At 40.4% G+C, this 27224-nt stretch overlaps 3 protein-coding genes across 5 annotated transcripts in view; 2 read left to right on the top strand and 1 right to left on the bottom strand.

Moving 5' to 3' along the window:
* LOC100697685 (transmembrane protein 132D) overlaps positions 1-3033 on the top strand; it is a 54475-nt gene extending 51442 nt beyond the window's left edge. For all 3 annotated transcript variants that reach the window (XM_019365775.2, XM_019365776.2, XM_019365774.2), the window contains one exon: positions 1-3033. In XM_019365775.2, the coding sequence (XP_019221320.1) occupies positions 1-1314 (1314 nt within the window). In that variant the 3' untranslated portion in view covers positions 1315-3033.
* glt1d1 (glycosyltransferase 1 domain containing 1) lies at positions 2791-26964 on the bottom strand. The gene is made up of 12 exons (XM_003445633.5): positions 26674-26964; positions 26102-26253; positions 25853-25958; positions 23550-23601; positions 22470-22506; positions 21978-22034; positions 10067-10165; positions 8253-8302; positions 6091-6134; positions 5528-5648; positions 4941-5039; positions 2791-3217 (listed from the first exon to the last, which is right to left on the bottom strand). The coding sequence occupies exons 1-12, from the start codon at positions 26739-26741 to the stop codon at positions 3071-3073; spliced, it is 1032 nt and encodes a 343-aa protein (XP_003445681.1). The 5' UTR covers positions 26742-26964; the 3' UTR covers positions 2791-3070.
* The window catches only part of slc15a4 (solute carrier family 15 member 4), a 28802-nt gene continuing 27932 nt past the window's right edge, over positions 26355-27224 (top strand). The window contains exon 1 of the mRNA XM_013271589.3: positions 26355-26498. The gene's annotated coding sequence lies outside the window, so the exon portion shown is untranslated. The remainder of the gene's footprint in view (positions 26499-27224) is intronic.

A 27224-nucleotide genomic window follows, 5' to 3' on the forward strand; every position in this document is an offset into this window, starting at 1 on the left:
GAAGCTTTGGTCAGTGCCTGGATACAGTTCAGTGATGGCAATCAGACACCTCTTGACATTTATGATCAATCCTTTTTCCGTGTGACGGTGACCTCTCTAGATCAGGGAGTGGTGTCGGTGCAGGGCACGCCGCCAGCTGTGGTGGCAGAAGGAGAGGGCGAGGGAGTCTTGGTCAGAGTAGAGATGTCCATCTGTGAGGCCTGTCAGAAGTCCAAACGCAAAAGTACTTTTGCAGTAGGCAACGGCACCCTCAAGGTCAAATTTCAAGCGAACACTAGGCGATCAGATGGAATATTCGACAGCAGTACTGTTAGCAACAAGGAAACTGACTATGGGAACGATGGGGAAGAAGTGGAGCGTCAGAGGAAGCAGAGAAAGCCATCCCAGGATGCTTCACCACGCATGCCGAACTTAGACAGAGAAGAAAGCGCCATGCAGAAGATCACGACCACCATCAAATCTACAGAAAGAACCCTGATAACCAGCGGTAGCCTCGGAGGAGTGGGTAAAACCAGTAATTCAGGAAACCCTGGTAGTCCTACTACTGTGGCTAATGTCAGCCTAATGAGCAGCCCTGGTGAGAACAGCAAAGGATACGGGTCAGACAACATGATAGTGGAGGATATGAGCAGTGTTAGCTTCACCAGCACGGTGAAAGTTCCTAGGAATCTGGTAAACTCCAACAACTTCCCCACCAAGGTTGAAACCCCTGGGCAGGGGACGACAGAAATAGAAGTTGGTGGTGAAGAAGTTTTGGCAAACAGGCCTCTAACAGACTTGGAAATTGGCATGTATGCTCTGTTGGGTGTCTTTTGCCTGGCCATCCTGGTTTTTCTGGTAAACTGTGTCTCATATGTTGTTAAGTTCAGGCACAAGAAACCGCCCTCTCACGGCCAGGAACCCACAGGCCACAGGCACGACTGGGTATGGCTGGGCACAGATGCTGAGCTGGTGATGAGCGTGCCGGGCAGCCCGGTCCAGCAAGACTCCCAAACTACAACCACTGTGATAGACATTGGGCCTGATAAGACTGGCTCTCTTTCCAGGAGGCCCAGTTGTCTGGCCTCCGTCACAGATTCTCCCCTCAGTTGCGTAGGCTCCCTCAGAGGCAAACCGATGCCCACAGAGTCCCTCCACTCGCCCACCAGCAAGAGAAAGAGAGTCCAGTTCACAACCTTCTCCACACTAGAGCGCCAGCATTCACCACATCTCCCACCCAGAGAGAACGGCCATGGCATCCATTGGGTTGGAAAGGAGGACAGCTGTGGGGAGGAACCTCAAGTGCCCATCACAGAGCCTGGGGACCAGTTATAATAGAGAACCTGATCAGACCTCACATGTACAGCAGATGTGGCTTTGATCACCTCAATGCCTTTGTCAACTCTGAAAACTGTCGAGAATTTGTGATTTTGGAATTGCCCTCCTCTACATTTCATTACCTATCAAGGCCTTTTACATGTACATGTACTGTATATTATTGTTAATATTGGAGAGTTAGATGTGTGTGATCGTGTTTGAGACGGCCAATTCAGACGGACTCCCTTTTCACACAAAGCCACCAAATATTAAAGCTGCATGTGGATATCTACTTCTAAATGGTTGCACTCACATGCCGATGCATACAGTACAAAGACACCCAGAGAAAGTGTCTCCAAATTGCAAATATATCCCATATCAGTTGTAATATAGAGCAGGGGTGCCCAATCCTAGTCCTCGAGAGCTACTTTCCTGCAGCTTTTAGATTCATCCTTGTTCCAACACACCTGAATCAAATGAATGTCTTGTTATCAGGCCTTTGCCAAACTTGATGGCATGCTGAAGAGGTCATCAAACCATTTGATTCAGCTGTGTTGGAGTAGGGATGCATCTAAAAGCTGCAGGACAGTAGCTCTCGAGGACTAGGATTGGGCACCCCTGATATAGAGCATAATCTGACACTGATTTCACTAGACATACGGCTTTGATTAAAATAATAAGAACCAAAAGGGGTGTTTTCTATTATGCAACATAAAAGATGTATTTGTAATTTTAAGTTGGGTTAATTTTCAGTTGCTTTTTTAAAATTAAAACGGACTAATCTTCAATATTGCCTATTAATTGATTTCCTATGTTAAGCACCAGCCACTTGAGTTGGTCATCTGCTGCAGTTTTTTCTTTGCTTAATTCAGAGATGAAGGTTATTTCCATCTGCAGTACTTTACATTCGGAAAAGTGGCTCTGTTTCGGGACCCCTCACAGATTTCTACGTGGATATGTGGACAGCATGAGGTGGGGAGAGCAGCATCGAGACCCAACACAGAAAAAACACATCAGGAAGAAGAAAGACACACGGGAGCTGGGGTGAAGGTCGTTTGCAAAGCGACTTGAAGATGTGCAGCAAGTGTGTGCGGGCTGAAGCAGCTTAAACAGTGCTTCCTACATGGGATTTGTCAGTTGGATGTATAGAAGACCATCAACTGAGCAGTTAGCTGAAGTAGGCTAGCGCTGGGACTCACCGTCATGCTGGGATCGTGGCCGAGCTCGTCTTTGTGGCCTGCCTGAACTAATGCAGTTCTTGATTTTACAGGTCTTTGTTACAGTGCTTACACTGGTGTGGTACGACATCATAATCAACCTTTGTAACAGCAATCAAAATGACTTTTGTGCCATTCTATCTTTTAAACAAAGTTATACTGGTTCATTCTCTTTGTGTAACCCAGTTATTGCAGCATTAAAAAAAACAAAGGGGTAGCATAACCTGGAAAAATCTTGGACTTCATTTGGAAAAGTCTGATAAAGAGAAACATAATAATTTTTTAGAACAATAACCATTTAATATGCAGAATGAATAATCACAGTATCCATGCCTTTATCATAATTAAACCATAAATAAGAGTCCATCATAAATGTCACATGTCTTTGGTTTAAAGCACTCTTCGTCATAATTCTTCAGTCAGGTAGTACAGATAAAACCGCATTGTTATGCAAACGGGCATAATTATACCTGTGCAACAAAGAGAGACTAGTGTCGCGCTCTTCTTCTCTCCTGCTGAAGCCCCTGAGAAAGTTTACAGATTGCAATTAAATGTGCTCAGTGCAAAGTGTCCACCAGTCGCTGGTAAGTTTCTCTCTCCTGTTTCACGCCATGATGCTCTTCCACGTAGAGTTTTCCATTCCTCACCACTCTCTCTCTCAGCTCGTGATCTGACAACAGCCTCTGAGATTGACGCACAAATTCCTGGCAAGGATAAAGGCAAAATTAGTCTCATTCACTGCCAAATGCCACTCGAAGCTTGCCAGTGAAGGTGCCTGGAGATATTTTTTTAAAGCATAAACGATAATCCAAAGCACAAGAACAGAACTCAGATAGAAGCCTGTGCACTGATTAGCAAATACTTCAAAAGTGTCTCTACATAGCCAAAGGATGGAGATATTTGTGGCTCCATATCTAAATATGGATGCCCAACAGACCCCCTTTTTCTATCCTAATAGCTGCCACCTCTCATTTGCTTATGTAAAAAGAGAAAAACAAACAAAGCGATACAGTTAGAAAAAAAACGATACTGTACAACCAGCCGTGTTGGGAACATGGCGAAGAAAAGACAAGGATAAAAGAGCAACAGTTTAAAAAAAGGGAGTAATAACACCATCACGTATTCATAGAAATGAGGTCCATCCACTCAGCATTCAGAATCCTAGTTTGCTCATCTGCTGGCCCAGCAGGCTGTCAGAAGCCTCCAACAAAATGAAGTCAAAGTGCCTTGAAGTGTTCTTGCAACATGACAGCCAACATTCACTGCAGCACTGAGCCAATGGGCACACAAAGTTTTAGCCACTGCCAGTCAGCAGGCCATTTTGCTTTACTTCACTTCAAGTGATGTGATTATGTCTGGAGAGGCTCTTGGTGGGAAACGGCTCTTCTGTATGGACATATGAGGGCTATAAATCCTCACAGCAAAAGGATTAAAGCTCAACTTATGAGAGGAGCGCTTATATTCACTTCACTCTTGGTGCAAATTACAGAGCCCGACAGGACAGGCCATTTTTCCTCTTTAAAGCTCGTGAGTGCTTTTGTGTTTACTTTGCTCGACACATTTCTTAATACCCACACTCCTCATGTAATTCCATCTTGAAGAACAAGAAATACTGTCAGTGGAAAGAATAAGGAAAGACTTTAGCGTGTGCGAAAAGTCCTGCACGGGAGGTACTGCAAAGGCGGCTCAAAGACTAGCACTCGCTGCCCGTCGGTCCTGGCCGAGGTCCTCGTTTATCCGGCCCAAGTTGCTGCAACCATCTGTGTGAGCTTCCTACCAGCAGCTCAGTGGAGCACACGTGCAGGGAGGAATTATCCCCACCATTACAACAACATCACGCTACAGCATGGTCTTGACAATACAACGCTTAATCCCTGCCAATTGGCCTTATCCTTTGTTATCTCCCATTGCATTAAACCTCATTGAATATCAGACTGAGCAGTTCTCATGGGGGATTACTTACTTTCCACCTTACTGCTAATTGTTGCATCACTATGTGGTAATATGGTATCTTTGTTCTCTCCCTAAAGGGTGCACTTCTTTTGATTCTAATCCAAGCACCTGAGGAAACATAAAATAAAATATAACACAAGGAGCGGCCTTTTGTTATATTTTACCTGCTCAGACTGGACTTGTGATAAAACCGCTACAAAGTTTACAAAATGATGTCAAAAGTTTCTGATTAAAACTGTGAGACTTGTTATTTTATCCAGTTATGCAAGGAGAGGACATAAAACCCTCCAGTTGTTCTCAGTCAGTGTGTCGGTGCTACTTAATGCGGTTGTGTACTTTTCTGGTCAGCTGAGGTGAAAGGAGTCCCTGTAGCCCTGGCAACAGTTTATCCTCTCTGTAGTCCATAAACACAGTCATTATGTTTATGGACTACGGCGCTTAGCTTAACTACAGAGCTGGTCAGCCAATATATACCTGAGGCGAAGAATACAGAAGGCCGGTGACCTCATGCTGCACCACAGCTGCATTTCCTGGAATGTTTCTAGCCAGCACAGGTACCCCGAGATCCATGGCCTGGTGAAGACAGAAAGCACAAGTCAAAGGCAAAAGTTTCTTGTTTATCCTGTCATTGTTAAGAAGCAATCACTTGAGCATTTCCGATGGTGTACAGCGCCGCCATTCTGCGCTTCGGTTCACTTTAAGAATTAACAATCTGTGCAAGCTAATACCTTGTTAAGTGAAACATGCTAACAAACTAATAACACTTTAAGCCTACTGTGGATTGTCTTAATTGCCTGTGTTTAAAAAAGATTAAGAGGATTTGCTCACTCAGGAATGGGAAGATTGGAGTCAAGCAATTAATTTGGGTAATTGTCCCAGAAGTGTCCAGATAGCATTGTAGCTGAACAACAAACAGTGCAGAAGATTCACGTTGCTTAGATTAAAAAACAAAAGCTCCTCTGTAAGATGCCTGGATAAATAAATAAACTGTTATTCTTGCCAATGTCGGAACATCGTGCTGCCCTGCCGTCCAATTACCCACCATCCTCGAAGATGTTTACCTCCAAGATGGCTGCTGACATACCCTCTGAAACAGAGCTGTTGACCACAGCGAAGCACCTTTTCATGGCAGCATGAAGCTCCTGTTGGCACCTCTCCTGGGCCAAGAACACCCCTGCTGTTCTGTAAAAGCAGTGGCAAAACTCAGTTCTGTGTGACTCAGGGCTCACAGAGGCGTGAATGATGCTGAACAGCAGTGACAAGCTCAGGCAAGGAAACACAGCTGCACTATGTGTGACATGAACGGAGCATCCAGGTAAAGTCTTAAGCAGAGAGGGCAGCTTCCTGCCGCAAAGATCTCTGTTGTGGTGAGGCCCTGTGGCGAAAAACTGAAAGATCGGCGGAGACTCGAGTGTGGGAGGACAGATAATAAAAAGAGGACCTTGGCGCTCGGCTCTACTTTGCATTCTGTTCACATTATGTTACGATACGTGTGAGCTGCGTTTGTTTTTCAACGCACCGCATGAAATAAGCACAAAGGCAGGCAAGTCTGAAAAGATGGAACATCGCGGCAATTAAACAGACAAAACTGACAGTTTGAACACAAAGGAAGCTGAAGGCCTACCTTTTAACAACCGTTTCTACTTCAGCAGTAAGAACGGGATCAATCTGAAAAATAAGAGGCAAAACAAAAATGACCGAAACATGTGCAACAAAATTTCTGTTTTTCCTTTTTTATTAAGGATACCTGCAGTGCCCTAATCACTGGGATATAAAATAACGAATGACACAATTAAGAACTTCTATCAGGAGAAAATCATTCTCAGGGAAATCCTGCATTTTCAGAGATTGGGGTCAGGGTGGGCAGGGTGGCCAATCTGATTAATTGCAATGTGGGATTTATGTGCATTAGCCTGTCCACAGAAAAGTCAAAGCATAGCAATGCGGGTCAAAGATGCTACTAAGCAAGCTGCTACATTTTTCTCGTTTTATTTTATAGCTCATAAAATGCCTTCATCAAATTATTTTTTAAGATCTATTAAAAAAGAAATGCAGTTTTACATCCTGGAGCGATCTGGGATTCTGCAGGAATTATAACACGAGCAGGGGTCGGATCAAGATGATGAAGATACTGGCAAAAATACACGGTTTAAGCCCAACTGGCGCTGTTTTATAGTGAGCCAAAAAAACAAAGCTACGTCATACGGCGAAAGCTTCAGTGTTCCTGTTCATTCTAATAATTCTGTCATACCTTTACTGATGTTTGAGAGAGATATATTTAGATTTCATTTTCGCTCTCAGCAAATAAATAAGGTGAAAGCCTGCTATCGTTACGAGAGATAACGTTCCCTTTTTGGAATTGTCCAGATTTATTTTACTCGGTAATTTAAAGCCCATTTACAGAGAAGTCAGATGTGTCATCGCTGACAAACTGACCTGAATTTTCCTCTTAATGACAGATGCTGCAAAGCCACAGCGCTTATTACTTGAATGAAGTAGCGATACTGATTTCTGTGATGTCATGACAGCCTGAGCGAGGGATGTCTCATTCCACCTCCTCTTTGCATTTTTAGATCTTTTTCCCTTCACTTCGTTTAATCTGTTCAACACTGTTCCACAAAAAATATAATCCTTAAATTAACACAGCTGAAATCTGGCTGTCACACGGAAACATTTTTAGTATAAAATTAATATCTTTCCATTTCTTGAACAAACATGCCTGTGATTCAGACGTGTCACGATGAATCACATGTTTCTGCTTCGACTGAACCGTTTCATCAAACAGCAGCAGCAGCAAAGCCTCGCGAAAAAAGCAAGAAGCAGCAGTGAGACGGTGCATACAAGCCCGTGGCCATGCCTAATTGAGTTGTTTCTGTGCAAAGCTAAAGCAGAACGTACCTTTTGCCTGAGACCACTGTTTGAAAGAAAGAACAGATGCTAAAGTACTGTACATTGATGCCGTATCAAAGCGAGTCGGGTGGGGGGGAGAGAAGAGAAGATGAAGACATGCAAACAGAAAACAATGGGTGAGAGATTGGAAATGAAACAGAAAAAAACAAAGAACAGAGGCTGCTGCTGTTCTCTGGGATATGACAAGAATTTTAACATAAAACTCCAACCTGATTTTTTTAAAAAGCAAAAAAAAAAATCAACATAAATAAATAAAAAAACTCTAATCTGATTGTGTGACTGACTAGTTGATTGATGCATGAGGTTACTCACGACAGGGTTTGAGAGTTCAATTGCTATTTTCCACTTATTTATTTGCACTGTTTGACATGAAGACACACAGCTTGTACCTGAGCACTTAATGTTTTCAGGGAGACACGCAGCACAGAAACATGATTACATGTGACAGGGCGGCAAAACCTGTAACTTGTGCTCGCCGTACACGTGCAGATACATATTATGAGGATTAAAATGAGTTTGCTCCACCCCCACACAGGTCATTAGTAAAAGGCAAGTTGCTAATGTGAAGCAGGTAATGCCAAAAAAACCCCAAAACAAAACAACAAACCACCACTACAGCTGACCCTTCCCCAGTATTCAGAAGACATTTCCTTCCAGCACTGTCCGTTAATTCCAGCATAACAACTAAAGCCTGTATGTCTGCTCTATCCAATTAGAGACTGCCTGAATTCCCGGGGGATGTTTCTAGGTAATTTCAGCAGTACACAGAGTGACAGTACAGAGGCACATGGCAGAAAAGGGAAAAAACAAAAACAAAAGCATACAAACAAAGAAACAAACAAAACAAAACCTAGTGCATAAGGACTGTTTACTTACCTTGGGCCCAATAATGACTAACACATTCAGCAGATTCTCACAATGCCACTCTGAAAAACATTAAATATAACCGGTGATGTAAACAACAACACTGCAGTTTGTTTTTTTTGTGGGGGTTTTTTAAATGAGCAAGTTCTCAAAAGAAGTGAGGCTGTTCTTGCACAGATTCCCACAAGCTTGTTTAACGCACGACACTCGTGGACAGTACGTGTTAATTCTAAGAACGTGAATGTGAAACTTAAACCGTGTAGCTCTCCTCAACATTAATATACAATGTTGACGCCCTCTAGTGATGTCTCATTACAATAACTGCGTGCTGTGAAAGTCACAGTATATATGGGGGGTTTGAAAAAGAAACCACTCGTGTTAATTAGAGGCAAAATATTAGGTACCTAATAAGACATTCAGGATATCCATCAAAGAAAGAAAAACCATAAAAACCATGAAGGCAAGACCTGAGAAAATGAGAACGAGCTGCCCCGCTGCACTTATACAAACACTTTCAATTAGATGGAACTCAACGTTTGACATCTAATTGATTGGGACATGGCCTCTACAACAGCAGATACATTAAGAAAGGCATTAAGGTTAAGCTGGTTAATAGGGCCACCCCTCACTGTATTTACATGTGTCATCATAGCAAAATGTGACCATGGTGGCACCTCCTGCAGCGCAACTACCATAAAGATCATTTTAAGTACTTTGGTAGGGATCTCAGAAGATGAGATTCACAAAGGTTTTGATGAGGGGCACAGTATGCACCAATATACTTGGCTAATTCACCACTTGCAATATTCCTGTTGCTAACCAGTTTGCTCTTGTCTATCCAGTCTTGTGTTTCCCTGTCTGGATGATGGCCAGGTCACTGTTGTATTGATCCTGGATGTCATTTAGCTTTTTATCCAGGTACTCTCTTATTCTGACTGGAGATGACGACAGCACTCCCTGCTCTGTTCTCCATAATATCTGCTACAAGCTGAAGGGTCACTCCAACCAGAATCTGCAGCAGGTGGAGATATGGATCATATGAGTCAACGAGGCTGCAAGCAAAAAGATGCCATTAAATCCACGTGTAATAGCTTGTTTACTGCTGCAAGTTGCAGCCTGAGACAACAGAGTTGTAGTCTGGCTGCAGATCAACAACATCTGAAAATCATGAGTTTAGGAAATAGCAAAAAACCCAGCAAAGACCTCACACGAACCTGGCCCTTAAGTTAATCACTGAAATGTCATCAGAAATGATGTAGGTGGAAGGCTGCAAACTGAAAGAAAAGGCTCAGGTATGCGAAATTACGCAACAACTGGACTGAAAGCCAGTTTTTTTCGACATGACAATGATCCCAAACACACGGTGATTGATCACTATCAGTCATGGATTGGCCTCCCCAGACCTTACTGAAGCAGTGTGGGATCATTTTTGCAGACAACGGAACAAAAGTATTTTGAATGTCTCTCTGTTGGAAGACAACTGACAGCTTGCCTAAGAGAGTTCAGTTATTTTTCATTTCATATGTTCTCTGTATTTGGTGAACATTTAGGATCTCACCAGGACTGATGCCTAAAATACTTTTCAATCTCAAAATTCGACAGTACTTTTTTTTGGTACCTTAGTTCCCACAGACAGCATAAGCAATTTTTCATGCAGCTTCCATAATCATATTTACTGGTATTTATTTCTAGTTTCAATAACGGGTTGGGTCTGAGCGCTGATAGGCTTGATCTCATCGCCAGATCATGTTATGGACATGCATTTCATAGCAAATACAATGAAATAAATTCAACAATATAACATAATGAATAAAATCACAGCATACTTGAAAAAACCTCCACCAAATAGAGGGGGTCTTTGACTCTTCTGAGGCCACAGACCAATAGGAAGACACGCAGCTCATCCACATGCTCAGTCCTTACACCTGGAGAGAAGCCAGACAAACAGAAAGACAGCGCCACAATATCAAAACACTGCATAATGAACATCCCAAGTACATCAGCAGATAATGAAAGCAATACATCAACCAAGGTCATGAAGAAAATAAGACAGCGGTGACTAATGTGCTCGCACAATTCTCTGATCAGCAGGGAAATAGTCTGCTGAAAACACTGGAAGGTCGCACCCTAATCAGTGTGTAATGCAGCATCATAACTACAGACTTTGAATATTTGGGTGACAATTTGCTCACTGATCAGCTCTAAATAAAAAAAAAAATTAGCCGGGCCAATATCGAGCTAACATCAAACATCTGGAGAATTAGGCTTTAACTGCAATGCTGTGGAATCTGCTCCTCTCAAATATCATCCGGCTATCACATTCAATCCAGAGATTATCAGAAACTGGCAGGCACACAAACGTGCACAATGCCAGCAGCTACTCTAGTGCACCTGACCTGGCAAAGACAACAGCTAAAAGTCCTGACCCTAATACACCACCCCATCATAAAGGCAACACACGACCTAGCCTGTCAGTCTCAGACCTCACATTAGTCAACAGACCCTTCACTTCAAAAGTACAACTACACTGTACTCGCCTTCAAGTCGAGGCGAACCACAATTACTGTCACAACTGCTTAGTGTGTAATAGATGACATGTCAAAATAACAGAAGAATGTACTATAATGTTACACAGTTAGTCTTAGTGTGGGGCATTCACATATACAACTAAATTCATTTTTTGTTTTCATATAGCACCAAATCATAAAAACAATCACCTCAAGGCACAAGATATAGATCCTACAATAATACAGATAAAACCCCATCAATCAGATGACCTATGAGCAGGAGACAATGGGGAGGAAAAACTCCCTTTTAACAGGAAGAAACATCTGTCTGAACCAGAGAAACATGGAGGGGCAGCCATCTATGAGGGAAAGAGAAGAGAGCAGAGAGACAGGACAAAAGACACAGTATGAAGCAAGGTCAGAGATTCATAATAACCCATGATTAATGGTTGTTAATAGTGGTGTATAAACACATAGATTGTAAAAGAGGTCCCCAGCAGCCTGGACCTATTGCAGCGCATTTAAGGGACAGTTCAGGGTCACCTGATCCAGCCCTAACTATAAGCTTTATAGAAAAGGGACATAGTATACAACATCAGTAAGCAATAGCACTTCAATTTGCACTTAAAAAACATTACTGAAAATGTTACAACAAAGCAGTACAAGCACAGTACAACAAAAGTGAGTACTGATCGAGAGACACACAAGCCTGTAATGACTGATCTGTGATTTCCTGTTATTCCTGCTAACTGCATGAAGTCTGTCACGCATGGGGAACTGAAAAATGTGACTGTGAGATGGCACAAAGGTGTGAAATGACACACTAAGACTGGTGACTAATGATCTTCCTAATATGCCGTCATGCACCGAGCGGTGCTTGTACAGTCATCCACTTGCATAGCGACAGACTTGGCACTGGGGTTATTTATTAATGTAGACCAGACCATATTGGAAAGACGCCATTTACACATGACAACACAAATGCCAAGAGTTACACCAAAATCCTGGCGAGTATTTCTATCGCTCATCTGTTTGAACAGGACTGTAGAGAAGCAGATCCCCTCGAGCAAAAATAAAAAAAAGCTGAACACACAAAAAAAACTCTGAATAAGTGTAGAAGTTTGAGAATTGAGTATTTGTCATAAAAATCAAAGTTAGAAATACAAAATGCTGAAAAAACTTAAATCTTCACTGTAGAATTTGTGCTGGGCTTTACTGCGACTGAACTGCATTCTAACTGTGACCCTGTATTTTTAGTTTTTAATTTTGCACAAGGGCAAAATACCATACAGTTCAACAACAAGTAATACAGCTAGACTGTGCAATGATTTAAGCGATTGCACAAGGGTGTACCTACTTCTACTGCATATATAGTCAAACCCAGGAAACAAAGCAGTTCCAAAATTAAACTTGAACCAACATTATGGATGTTTCCTCAACATCACTGCTAGGTACTTCTTGGATGTCCTCGCTAGACTTTGTATTGTGTTCAAGGATTGTTTCCTGTTTTAGTCTCTTTATTGACTAGAATAAAACAAAATGAACAAAACATTCTTGAGAGAACAAAATGGAGCTCAAGGACGACTCAAACTCGTGAGTTTACACTTTCAAATCATTTTTAGCTTACTGAGGTAACTGACGTCACACTCAGTTGTCTCGATGCATGCTCAATCATGCAGGTTACTAAATCCCAGAAAGTTGATTCTGTTCATCTGGACGTAACGCTTTCAGTACATTTCATCGCTCACACAAATGACTTCTTCAGTGACTTCAGCTAACTGCAGTTTCCCCAACTATAAGAGAGGCAGGGAGGTCCGTCCTCTGAACTGAGGAGAGGGCTTATGGATATATCTTTCACCATCTCACCGTGCTGTGACTGTTGCTAGTCCCCAACTCTATGTTAATGGGACTGATATGAAAAAGTCCTCACAGCCCATTGTTAGTCAGTGGAGCTAGTTTCAGTCACTATGCACTGTTTATAAGTTTGGGGAAACCTGCAGTCAGCTGAGACTGTAGATGTCACTTGGATGAGTGAGTGAGTGATGAACCCACTGAAAACAAAACATCCAGATGAACAGAATCAGATTTATGGCATCCATATCCAATTCTAGTCTATGAGGAGAAGATGTTAAGTGGCTGTCCGTCACAGCCACATACTAAGCAGATTACTGTTTAAAATACAACAAAGCTCCCTTTGTAAGCAATGATCTGACTGCAGAAACATCCATCTATGGCTCAGTGTATGCACTGTGACTAGCTCCAACCAGGGAGATGACCCTTTGAAGAGTATTTGTTCATCACGCATTTGATCTTTAAAAAAAAGTGTTGGACAATGTCAAATTTTTAACTGATTGTTGCAACAAATTTAATGTTAAGCATTCGTAAAAAGTTACAGTTTATCCTGAGAGGAATGCTAACATCTGTGTCAACCTTGTTGACGTTTGTGACTTTGAATACATTCTCTACTTTAGAGGATAGATGGAGAGTCAGAAGTCTGCCAAAATCATTAGGATGTGTAAGAGAACCCTGAATGTCTGCATTTTTTTTTTACCAATCCATCAAATAGATGTTGGCATATTTTCCAGCAGAAAGTGCAAATTTTGACCTGCTGGTTACACAAAAAGAATTCATAGATTATTAAAGTAGGTTTGATGCTCTGGGGACCATGACTATATACACACAACTGCGGGGAAATTTATCCAAAAGCTGGTTGGACTGCCAAATGCAGAGCAGAAAGCCTTGTGAAAAGAAGATTTAGACTTTATCGACATTGATTTTTGAGCCTTTATGTCAGAGAAGACTGTGGTTTTATGCAAATTTAAAGCAAAGCCGGTACAACAGCAATACTTTAAGGCTGAAGTCGAACAAATAAATAAAATTACATTACTTTCTGCAATCAGTGGTAAATAATGGTATAGTTGGCCACAGAAAATTGTCAGAAAAATCATTTTTAATCCTTATATCCCGTGTTTGAAACGACCCAAAATGCAAAATCACTGCTGCGAAAACCTTTTTGGCAATGGTGCTACCAATTCAAGCCAAATCTTTAAAAATTTTTAGAAACTCTGTCCAAGTTTAAAGAAACAAACAAAAAAAAAAAAGCGAAATGCTAAAAAACAAACCATTTCAGAAATCAAACCACAGAGCACCAAGCCTGTGGTTGCAGCACAGTGACACTCGAGTGAAATCCCCTGCTGCCAGATAAGTCCAGATCAGAAGGCTGAAGCAGCTCTTTAATGCTATTAAAGAGCATCTTAAAATGACAGCCTGGAGACTGGGCACTGACCTCGATCCTAGGAGAAAAAAAAAAAAAAAAGCTTTTGCATCTGTGGGATGTATCAAACTTCCTCGCATTGATTCACACGATCTGAAAACGTGCCAGCGAAGTTAAACGTCCTGTCAGTGCCTCCGAACAAGCTGCAGGAAAATAATACAGGAGCTGGAATCATGTCTTAGCACAGACCTGTCAAAATGAAAAAAACCCAGTGAGGAAAAAAAATATATATTTTTGGGAATCTAAGACAAAATTCATTTTCCCTCTGGGAATAAAACTAAACAAATTGTACAAATCATATGACGTGCCAGAAGCAATATTCTTTCTCTGTCTGTGTAGTTCTGTGAGATCTATGCACATCATAGTTTTTGTTTGTTTGCCTTTGATTTCAGAAGGGTAACAACCCCTGTAATGCTTTAATCAGCATGTGTGCATGCGTATGTCTCTGCATTGCTGGAAGAGAACATATCTATCTGAACAGCTCCGCTTTCATCTGCTGAGCTGCACGGGATGGTTTTTTTGGACTAGACAAAAAAATGATATAATCGAAAAACTCAGGTATGAAAAACTGCATTCATTTAAAAACTTTTAATTTGAAAAATTCCAATAATTAGCACTTCCACTGTACATCTTATGCTTTGAGGTAGCTGAAAAGTTTTTGCCCAAACTACAGATGAAATGTGACGAATGTGTGATAAGCAATTTCACACACCACATGAGAACCGCACACACGAGCTGTGACATGACCTGCATTTTGGTCAGTTAAAATCAATTATACTTGACGTCTTATAACATGCTAGAGTCAATCCAACCACGGAGCAACTGACCAGGCTTAAGACTGGGACTATAAATGTGGGAACACTGCTACAAATCTACAAATAACCTGAACTCTCAAACAGCATTTGCAGCAATTCTAAAAATCTCTTTTTTTGTTATAATAATTATTATTCTGTACAAATGTGTTTAAAACAAAGGAGCAAAAGGTATGTCATGGACCATTTGTGTCCATCTCTGTTCTTTCAATACCAAAACATCAGTCTGAAAGCTAGTTATGAGAGTACAAAGACAAAAAACCCCACAAAAACAGTAAAATCAAACAATATCAAAAAAATCAATTAAGGCTTCCCACCTGACCTCTTCACAGAATCACCTGAGTTTTTGGCAGATGGGGAAAATGCAGGCAAAATGATCTTTGTTCATATGCTGTAACTTGTTTTGATCAACCCCCAATCCCACCTTTCGCCTTGGAAGTTTACATAAAATGCACTTTAAAAAAATGTTTTATCCGGTAATTCTTAAACCAATAAACATGATATAATTATACTGAAGCTCAATGTTGATTATTTTCATACAGCAAGCCACATTACCCTCTCATTATAAAATACTAACCAAAGGCTCTGACAGTACATTTTGCTCATTAAGATATTGTTTTCTTAATCTAGTGCCAATACCTTAATAGTTAATTTGATAATTAAAGAGGCCACATCCTTTATGTAGTTATGAGAAGGCATCCGTATAGACTTTGAAAAACCTGAATGACTCAGGCCATTACTGTATCACTCAAACTGTGACACTGTGTGACAGCTTAGTTATCTGAAGTGCCCAGTGTCATCTACTGTCACATCCTGATCGATACCGTCTAAATATGGCAGATCATTTATTATAAGTAATGAGGTCACTGCCACTGTGGCACGTGTTTGAATGCGGGCGACTCTATCGCTCCTGGATTAGAGTCTTTACCCGTGAGCCTCGTTAATCTGACCTGTCAAAGACTTGTCTTCATAGTGGTAAAGACTTTACTGTCAAGTTGTACTTGTAAACATTTCAATCTATAGTAGATGTAAAGATAAGATCCCTTTATTGTCACCCACAGGAGAAAGTCGTCCAGGATTAGGCAGCTGCTTGATCAAAAAACAACAAACATCGCAACAAAACCTTAAATGGGCAAACTTTAGGAAATGCAGGCCTTAAAGTAAATATACAAACAGATGACTAATTAATGACGCCTCATCAAAGCCTCTCTACTTTTCTTTCTGTCCAAGATGAGCTGTTCATTTATCCGCTAACAGACAGAGGGGCAAATACATGTTTATGTTGCTTCTGCATACACAAAGGAATTCTGTAAATCTCCTGCCAGAGATTCATGCATGCAAACAGTGTTCAAAAATGTCCTGGTGAACAGTCACTGTTTCTGTTCCCATGATCTTTCCTGCCCTCTTAAACACATTTTAAATTTTAGCTTTAGACTCGAGTATAGGGTTTCCAAACCAACATAAGATAGGACTCCATAGCAGTGTTATAAAACAATTATATACCGCACTTTTCGGACTATAAGGCGCACTTAAAATCCTTTAATTTTCTCAAAAATCAACAGTGCGCCTTATAAACCGGTGCACCTTATGTATGAAAACAGACCCGTTCATCGACAGTGAAATGGTCTGAAAAATACGGTAATATTACTGCAGACACCAAACACTCAGAAAATAAAGATGGAAGGGAGCTCTGATTTATTTTTCAATTTCAATTCTTTTATTGATTATGTTAAATTCTTTACCAACCATGTCTGTAGATTAGCTCACTTACCCTGTTCACATTTTGTTCCAGCTATTTTATTTAAATCTACTTTATTATGCTTACTTGGATACATAATTTTGGAGTTTATTTCATATCATGTTTGATAAACGACAGACTTAAAACAGACTGCCTCATCTTGATAACATACTCAGACCCCCGCCAGCTCCAACCTTTTTTCCCCTCTAATTTTTTTAATATTGAGCTCACGTACAGAGACGTTATCTGTTCTGCATGCTGTTTTGTTCAAGCAAAAAAATTAAAAGAAATAAGCAAAAATGTAAATGTTGATGAATTTTCACACAAACATTTTCCACATGTCTGTGTCAAGTGAGTGCACTATCAACATGGACCCTGCAGGGACCTGTCTAATGTCTGGGAAAAGTGTGATACTCGAGGGATGACCTCCAGCTGATCTGGGATCTACAGTAAATTCTTCAGGGGTGTAGCTAGGTTAGGTAAAAACAACAGTGACACCTTAAACTTTTATAACATACTGATTATGCTGGGAGTGAGCACAGTCATTTGTATACAGAGCAAACAAAAAGGTGAACTAACGAATCCTTGGCCGGGCTCTGTACCTCTTACTATTATGCCAGAAATAGTAAGAGGCCTCTCTGATAAAAAGGATTCATAGCAATTAATGAAAGAAATACACTCTATATAAAAACTCTCATTGCTCTATATAACTGTTAATAAACCACTGTTAGTGCTGAAATTAAAAAAGTTAAATTAAAAATAAAAATCCTTATTTTTAAACTGTCTTCTGTGCAGAATAAAAGAGTGTTCCCTTTCAGTCGATTCACTCGGTACAACACATAAGTATGGGATATCACGCCCTCGCGTGTCCTGGCTGAAGAAACCTTTATTCACGCCTTTAAGGCAGATGACGTGTGATGACACGTGCACGGCCCCGCCTGCACATATAGCCGCCGTCATCACGGTCATCCCTCAGTTCGATAGCCGCTCTTCACCGAGCCAAACTGCTCAGTGGGGCCACCTTGTGTTGTACCTCGTTCCTCTCCTTCAGGGAACAGAAGTTATAGACATAACTATTCGTTTAACATCCCCGAGCAGATTAGAGAGTTCAGTGAAAAGCGACTGACAGCGAGCGTCTCACAAATCTGCTGTTATGGGAGTTTGATGAATAATCAAGACTTAATCTGTTGATTTGTGTTGCTCAACCTTAACTTTACGTTACTTAATACATATATATTTCCCAACACGAAATTCCCTACATTATTTTTTGGTTCTTGAACATGACTTTTTAAAACTGTTTGTGGCAGTGGACAAATTCATGTTGCCTCTCACGCCAGAGTCACGCAAGTCACGGATTTTCACAAATCACTTGTATCATTTTTAAATCAACCATTTATTAAAAAATGTGTTGCTTGGTTAGGTCGAAGCATTACAAACTCCTGGGTTAGGTTTGGAAAAGGACGATGGGTCGGGTTAAAATACAACAGCTTACATGTCCTAAAAAAAAACTTTTGTTACCATGGTGACCACTTCATGCTTGCTATGTTTTATGAAAGTAGCAGGAAGTATATTTTATGCACTCATGCATTCAACAGAGAATATACTATAAAAATATAAACAGACAGAAACACACACACACCAACTATTTGTGTGGATGAAAGCTGATTTTGGTTTTTTCATGACTATTACACGCACTAACATGAGACTGGGCTGATCATGCAAAGATTTTGTTCCTCATTTTATTGCTGTTTAAGGGTTTATGGCTTTAAGTCACCTGAGCAATGAGATCACGCACATTATGTGCCAACAGGCACTCAGAGTGTGCCGTTTTACTACTCATCTGTGCATTTTTTGTAGTAATACCTAAATGTTACACTGGTGCTGGAGTGTGCCAGGTTACACATTCACACATGAAACGGACGCATTCATATGCCATCAGAGTAACAAAGAGGAGTGCATGTCTGAAAGGAGCTAAAAACATCACTATGACTATATTAACTACTGTTAATTATTGCTTATCCTCTGATTTTTACTTACATTAACTTCACTGAACGCTTCCTGTGGAACCTGATTAATAATCGTGCTCTTCGAGAGCCCTGTAACTGTAAAACAGCAAACTCCCTGCTCATTTCCCATCATCCTTTAGTGACTGAAAATATCACTCTATAGTGCTGGACTTCATCTATCCCCTTAACCCCATCTCGCCAGGCACACAGCATGGGCCCAAAACAACCTACACAGACATGTACACACTCACAAAGTGACTTTCATCGAGAGAAAGACTCTGAAATTCAGTGCTCAAGCCTGTTCCTTTGGAGGCTATGACATCCAAAGGGTAAAACAGAGACACATACAGACTAGTCGTCTATCTTCAATCAGACAGGAGGGATGCTTTGGCTCTTTTATGTCCACTAGTTGAAGGTTTTTTTTCTACACTGCAGTACGTGGCCACTAAATACGGCCATGCCCAAACTTCCATTCGTGTTGAGCTTGCCTATATATAAATTACTGTAGATTTCACAATTTAATAAGAATTAATTCATGTCAGACAAGATGGAGGGAATGAATAAGTAAATCAATATGCAGCAGGATCTGGCAGGAGTGAATGAACACATGGGATGGTGCCCTCTGCAGTGCTGGGAGTGTATGTGAGGACAACGGTAGGATGAAACCTGGTGGGAGAGAAAACAGGTTGCTGCAGGAGTTACTTCTGTCAGACTGCGTTCTTCTGTTTAAGGATAACAAAATCATTTCCTTTTGAAAATCATTGTTCAAAAGCAGGATATGGAAAATCTAATCTTTTAGACAGCAGAAAGCCGAGCACACCCAGTGATAACTAAAAAAAAAAACAACGCCTAATGACTTCTTAAGCAATGTTAGCCTAACAAAGGCACATTTCTAATAGAGCAAAGACTACAGGGTCAGTTTGTCTGAATGAGATTCTCGTTCTAGTCCTGATCAAACACAAGTTAAAACCACGTGTGTGTGATTTATTTTATCAAAGCAATCGTGAGACTGTTGGCAAAAAAATTTATAATTTTAAAAAATTATTCTTAATCATTTGAAATGTAGCCGTCCCACATCCACCGCAGACAAACAGACAAAAAGTAATAAATAAATAAAATACTAACAAATCCCCATGATAAAATAGCAAGGATGAAGAAACTGCTAAATTGTTTACATCTCTAAAAACAACTACGAGTCAGATTACAGGGCTTTCATCGCTTCTGAAAAGGCACACTAGAGCCGACTCTCATTTCAAGTATAATAAATGGAAAAACGACTGTGGAAAATGTGTATTACTTGGTATGGATGGGAAACGTGGTGATAAATGGCCCTGGGCTTGAATGCTATTAATCAACTGTTCCTCTCTGTACTCAATGGGGTTCTCCCTGAGCACTAATGTACTTGGGATGGACATCATGTTACAATGTGCAATTTAAAGTCTGGATGAGGCTCCGAGTAACAGTACATAGTTACTGAGCAACTGAAATGGGAGTTGGAAGGCTGGTGGAGAGAAGGGAAAAGGTATATATTCAATGACAGACTCTGGTTTCTGAGACAACCACCACTAGTACTTTTATGCACTCCTATTTCAGGTCAGGGTGGTGCATGCCTGTCATTTTGGTCCTATCATGGTCTGTGTAGTTGCTCAACTGGAGTGAGAAAAAATAATGTAGGCTATCGCTTGTATACCATGTTGAAAACGCTTGCAAAATATTACACGCTTATGTATAGATGGTGAAAACAACACCACTAAACCTGGTTTATAAAGCAGGCATAGTAACACTTTTGTGAATAAGCATCCAATATAAAAACACCAACAAAAAAAGAATAAATACAATAGAAAGTTAAGCACAGCAGAAAAACACAGTACTGTGGAAAAGTTGCGAGTTATCCCTCAGTCCTTTATATTTTGCTTCCAAGAAACCAGACTTGTAATTTTTTAAAGTGCTTTTCAGCAATAGCTCTCCAGGCTTTCTGAAGTTTTCCTTTGGAAATTGTTAAGCCACTTAACCCCAACTTGTGAATCACTCAAGCATAAAAAAGGTACCTAACTCAAGGGATAAAACAGTGTTGTTTCTGCACATAACAGATAACTTAGCTTAGACAAATTTTAAATTGAATCTTTAACCTTTCTGTTTACAGCAAACTATCGCAAAAACATATAATTTGCTAACTTTTCTTTAGCTGAATCTACATGTCAAAGATAACACAGTTTGACAGGCATAAAATACTGTTTTTGCACCAACAATGTGATTTGCACTGTTAGCAGACAACTCGGCATATCTCAGTATGGTTTGCAGTGTCCTTGAACAATTTGAGGAAACTGGACAAGTGGAAGACAAAAGAACAAGTGGCAGACCTAAAAAGCAATCTTCAGCAGATGTTTAGCTTTCAAAAAGACACTTTTAAAAAATCCAGCAAAGACCGGAGGTATGACCTGAGAGATGCATCTGGAAATTTACTGTTCACTGAAGCCTCATCAGAAATGGTGCCAGTGGAAGGCTGGCTGTCAAGATGCCATTTTTAAGGAATGGAAACAAGGAGAAAATTACACAAGAACGCAATTGAAAATCAATGGCAAAGGGTCTATAGGAGTGATAAACTCAAATATGACATTTTTGATTCATTATTGTCAATATAATGGAGAGAGGCAGCGTACAACAGTGAGTGTCTACAGCCATCTGTATAACACAGTGGAGGCTCTGGCATTGTTTGCGGCTGCATTTCACCCAGAGGTGTTGGGGATCTCCTTAAAATCGATGGAATTATGAAGACAGACTGCCAAAGCATTAAAAGGATCCTGGATAGAAAAAAGTCACTGGATTGGCCTCCCCAGAGCCTCGACCCCCAACATTATTGAAGCAGCGTGGGATCATATTTGTAACAAACAAAACAAACAGCAGAAACATCCAAAGAAGAGCTTTGAATGTCCTTCAAGAGGCCTGGACAACAATCCTGAAGACTACTTACAGAAATTACAAGAAAGCTTGAGACAGTTTGGACTTGAAGAATAAAAGTAGTGACACCAAACACCGACTTTCAAGCTCATATGAATTGTATAAACTCTGTAACTTCTTTATACTTTACTGTATATTATAATGTTTCCATCTATGCACATACTAATAAATTGCTGCACCTACTTCTCATTTTCCTAAAGAAATGAGAGGTAGGTCTAGACTTCTGCACAGCACTGTGAACATAATTTCAATATTTTCTTTAAGGCCTTCCATTAAGGGGTCAGTACAACAAATAGCAATATTTTTTATCACTTTGGATAAATAACTGATTTTCCACCATCATCAAACAAAAAAAGACCATCTAAAATCAAATTTTCCACTGTTGATTACACAATTTGGAAAGTGTACCTGGAATGATGACAACCTGAAGCACTAATAGTACCTGAGCTCCTCAGGAATTCAGTCCAGCAGAATTTCTCAGTAACGTCTGTCTGGATGCCTGTAATATAAACACAGAAACAGCCATAGTGAACTTCATAAAAAATAGTGCACAGTGCTCAAAATTAACAGTGATCCAAAATACAATTTTTGTGTTCTGTGTAAAAAGCACTTCAGCATGATCACTCTCTGGGGACAAGCCTGAAAATTAAGCTTTCACTGGTTGGGGCTCAGCCATGCAGCTGGCCCGGGGGCTCTCGTCTAATCTATGAAGGGACACTATTTGCCAAACAAGGATACCGGTGGTAAACAACATGGAAGAGTGATTTGGGCTGTCCTACATGCTACGGTGGCCAATGGCAAGAGCAAACACAACTCTGTACTGCAGACAGTATGATAATGGAGGGAAAAATGTCAAAGCTGATTAGTGCAACACTTCAATGGTGAGTCAGGGATGCACAGCATCAGGCGAGGATGTCCATCCTGCAGAATTTACCTTGAGGCTGGACGTAGATTTTGCTGCTTTGGGACACCTTCAGGGAAAAAAATGAAAAAGAAGTGGTTAAAACAACTAAACAGAATGCAATCAGCAATTATTGGCAGCGTTTGTTTATAGAAATTACATTTGATTATCACCAACTGTGCTTCTCTCTTTTTTTATGGCCAACAATAGAGACAGCCATTTAAAGCTCTTTGTGTTCTAAGCATATTTAAACAGAGTACAAACTTTAAAAAGAGACTCAGGAAAGCAGTCGCTAAGATAATGCGGGTGCCGAAAAATAAATCAGAGGGGACGGGAAAGAAATTGACTGGATGTTATCACACCAGATCCATCCGCTATGTGTGTTTTCTGTCACAATAAAAAGCTTGGCGATGCCTCTCAGTGCCTGTCCTGTCTACCAGCTGTCAGCACTAAATGGCAGAGATAAAGCACTCCACTTGCCTCAATCTGCAGCCTATGGCTGGAATCTAATCTGAAAATAAAACACTGTAATATTGTTTTAATGCCAGACTATTACGGGACAGGGCAGGATATTGTGTTTGTATAGTCAGAGCCCTTCTGCTGTATTTATTGACGCTGTCAGGCTCCTGCCGTCTGCAGATGTGCTGTAAAAATGTAAACAAAAACTTTCTCTCTTATTATAAGCTGCAATTAAGCAGACAGAGTAAGGATCTGGGTGAATTTAAATAGATGAAACTGTGGGCAAACATAGGGCATGTGTAAAAAAAAGAGACATCTGCATGTGTAACCATCATGCATCAAAGTTTAAACTGCATGTCAAATGACTGGACAGCCCCTCCTGAAAGCCCAGTCCTCCTCTCATTGGGGGAGGGGGGCATTTTTTTGTAACTTCTGCAACTATCAATCCAAAATTTACAACTTCTGGTTAGATGTGCAGAGATGAGGGAAAAAGAGTAATTCTTCTTCTCTCCCTTTTGTCACTAAATTTCATGTGTTCAACCCAATGCAACACTATCAGCGATCCTCAGAGAGATTGCCTAAAATGTGCTCGACTCAACTGAACTACGAATTACTTCAGTCAGTGTATCAAAAAACATAAGCGCATAATCATACCAAAAATAACTCTGCCTCTTCTTTCAGTTTGTCAGTAAATGCAACAGCAAACCTGATTGGGAACAAAGAAACACTTCATTATCACTGCTGTGCGAGGCATTTCAGCAAAACAAGAATTTTCACTATAGGCAGTAAATTACAGCCTTTTACAAGTAATAACGATTTTGACAACAATAAAAGGGGAAAAAAAAGCTGTGCTAACAACACTAAAACACAGAAATCTGCAGGCAGAGCAGAACGAGAGCAGAAAAACTGCTTGTAGCTCGAAGCGAAAGGATTTCAGTACAAAAAGAGAAAGAATACAAGCAGGAAAATGAAGGGAATGTAGAGCAAAGAAACAAAAATGAAACAAAAAAACTGAAAGAAGATACTAATTTTCATTTGTAAGTGTGCAATATTAAATGGGCAAACAAGCCCTGGGTGGTGATGGAACTTTGTGATCAAGGTTGGGGTGAGATGGCACTAATAGTGGGAGGCGGGTGGATTGAGATGTTTGAAGGTTTGGAAAACAGGCTCTCGCACGTTCCTCTAGAAGGTCTTTTTCTAGATTTATTGCCATCTACTTTAATCAGCTAGAAAACTGAGACACTTCAGCGTGATGTCGGCTTGGATTAGGGCGCAAGATTTAGATTAGCCAGATTAGCCATTAGCCTGCTAAACTAGTGGTTAGCTTGAATTCTTTCAGTCTCATTCTTTCTATAGATTGTTTATTAAAGATGGACGTAGTCACAGTGATGTAACTCAGTAGTTTGTGAGGTCGTGCTTTGAAGCCATTTTGGTATTTTGAACCTGGACATGATGAGGGAGGCGTGGACCTGACTGATAAACTAAAGGACGCCGCACAACGATTCAGGAGGAACTTCTCAGCCATAAGGTAGCTATGCCTGTAGGACATACGCTGCTTTATCCTCTTGTTTGACTTTAATTGGGAATAATTTGCAAATTTGCATTTAAACATCAACACAAAGCCTAGACGTAAGTCACTTTCCAAAATTTAGCAAAGTGCTACACGTAGACGACGATTTAGGCGATCCCAATAATATAATTACTTTCTATTTTGTTCTTGTGACTCATAAACTGCAAATTCACTCCAAATTGCATAAATATTGATATTTTAATATGGAATCAATGTTTCAGTATCAATCTACACACCACTAATCCATGCAAACAGCTGTCTCGCCCCCTCCTGATCATTAGATAGAATGAATTCTGACTTGAAGCTACGTCCATCCTTTATATACAGTCTATGATTCTTCATGCCCCAAGGGCCAGAAGATCTTGTACAGATCCAGAGTTTTGGGGGGGTTTTTACCCCCAGTGAAAACCTGGAATTTATGTATTGAGGGAAAAAAAATATTTTAAGCTTTTATTGAGACGGCAGTGTTATTTGTGATTTGTTGTTATATCCAAGACTGAAAAAAATACATAAAAATCACATGATTAGTGGATTAGAAGCTTTCTGATTTCATGTGAATAATTTTAATAAAAGATATGAAAGTGGTGACATTTACTTCCTGCTCGCACTTCAGGTTGGAGACATCTGAATCAAACCTTTATAAAAAAAGGAAGTTGGCAAAAAAATATGATATGACACATTACTAACATACTAGATATTAATCATGGATAAAGTCATGATTAATGATAACTGCCAAATTTGATATAATCAGCAGCTCCTTCTCATGGGAGACATGTTACAGGGTATTTCCTGTAATGAGCAGTCCTCTTGAAATGACACTCCAAAAATATAATGCATACATGATTAACGGCATGTGTAGGAATGGATATTGATGAGATTTTATTGACTGCAATGCACTTTTAAAAATCTTCTCAGAGACGTAACGCACTGTAGAAACAGAGCAGAAAGAAAGGCTTGCATCAGAGTTGGTTGTGCAAAAGCTTCCCTGCATTGAGTTTGACCTCAGTGCTTTGCAATGCACAAATGTAATAAACGCAAGAACTGATAAGCTTCTGCTAAACTGGACAATTTGAATTTCTCACTGTTTTTCCATTTCCACCTCTAATGCATCTGTGCTCCTTGTCCTATCGTAAGATGCTAACAAATGTGCTGTAGATGCAGCCTCTTAGTCTAATTAACAAAGCCAACAGATGAGGCAGAAATCACATTATTTATAATGTAGACTCTTTTGCAAATTGTGACTCTTCAGTTATTTTAAATGAAACTTTTCCAAAATCATTTGATAAATGGTATGGAATATGTGTGATATGAGGGACTAAAGTTCATGTACTAGTTTTGGAGCCATCCGGAAGTTTTAAAATAGGAATTTGCAACAGTACAACATCACCTGGCTTTCAGTAGCACCTGTTCCATAACCACACGCTTCTGCTCCACTTTCACATCTTCATTTATGTCTGTGCCGCCAAAGATTACGCCAAAGGGTATTTCAATATCTGTTGTAAAGAATAGACATAAAAAAAGGTAGTGTGGGACTGAAAGCTGTACGTTTGCAGACCCATTATTCTGACAGCAAAAAAGGAAACTGATTTAAAGTGTACAGCTGATAAGTAGATGATATAGCAGCAAGTCAGTTTACCCATGAGAAGTCTGCCCGCTTTGAAAAGATGAATAGCCAGTGCAGCTTCAAACTTAGGATGTTCAGAGACCAGATTTACCACATCAGCAGGAGACTGAAACTCTCCTGCGTCTCTGAGCTCGCAAGTGTGTCCTGCTGACTCAATGTAGGACCTAAAACATAAAATTAACATTTGCTTATGGAAGGCAGGAAGGAAGACGGAGTGTTCGAGCAAATTCATAATGGTTAAAGCTAGGAAACGTTTTCCGTGGAGCCATTTTAACATGAAACAGTAGACGGACAAGTGTTACCAATCACATTAAATTAAGCTCAGTTCCTGATAAGAACAGAAGCCAAGGTCACCGGCAACACCCGTGTTTACTGCTACTCATCTTAAGGTGTCTCATTACACGATAAGGTTTGTATTTGGAGCCAACTTGTTACACTTATTTCACAGTGAAGTAGGCGATTTTACCAACGACACTTGCCCTGATGAAGTTAAATACGCCGTTATTGCCTCATAGTGTCACGCGCTAATTAATGAATCATACCAGCTATAAGAATCAGCTACACTTAGCGGCTATGTTTGTTACCTTATTCTCTCAGCTGTAGTATGGTTCCCAGTTTTGGGGCTGAGACAGGCAAGGAAAAGTAATTTCATATCTCCACTGAAAGCAGGGCTGACGTGCTAATTAGCTACTTAACGCGAAATATTCGCGAAAAGCTGACGGCACCGACATCTGCGTTTCAATGAGCTCTCTTAGCTGAGCTCCAATTACATTTCCTTGTCCGTAACTTAACACGTAGCAGCACCTAAGAGCAAGGCTAGCTCATCTTAAAGTTGCACACAGACCGCCTACGGTAGTGCACCATGCTTGTAATGTTTACAAGTCCGCCTTCTATACGGCCCCCTGGAAACATGAGTGTAAGCGGCGGAGTGCTGCTAGCCCATTTCACTTCTTTTTCTTCTTCCTTTTTTTAAAAAAATTTTTTTTGTCATGCCCACCCCAAAACCACAAATCCTGTTGGTTCATGTTATATAATGACAGAATCAGCCGTAACCAAAAGAAAAAAAGAAAAAAAAGATTAAAATGCACTGCAGAGCCACTTCCTTCTCTCCTTGCTTAGCTCTGCGTAAGCGGAA

This window comes from Oreochromis niloticus, linkage group LG12 (genome assembly GCF_001858045.2).
Source record: "Oreochromis niloticus isolate F11D_XX linkage group LG12, O_niloticus_UMD_NMBU, whole genome shotgun sequence".
In the NCBI taxonomy this organism is placed as follows: domain Eukaryota; kingdom Metazoa; phylum Chordata; class Actinopteri; order Cichliformes; family Cichlidae; genus Oreochromis; species Oreochromis niloticus.

Coding starts and splice junctions, on each gene's coding strand:
- glt1d1 (XM_003445633.5), bottom strand. CDS start 26,741: ATGAAATTACTTTTCCTTGCCTGTCTCAGCCCCAAAACTGGGAACCAT. Junction 26,254..26,673: donor ACTACAGCTGAGAGAATAAG/GTAACAAACATA, acceptor TTTATGTTTTAG/GTCCTACATTGAGTCAGCAG. Junction 8,303..10,066: donor TTTGGTGGAGGTTTTTTCAA/GTATGCTGTGAT, acceptor AATGTTTTTCAG/AGTGGCATTGTGAGAATCTG.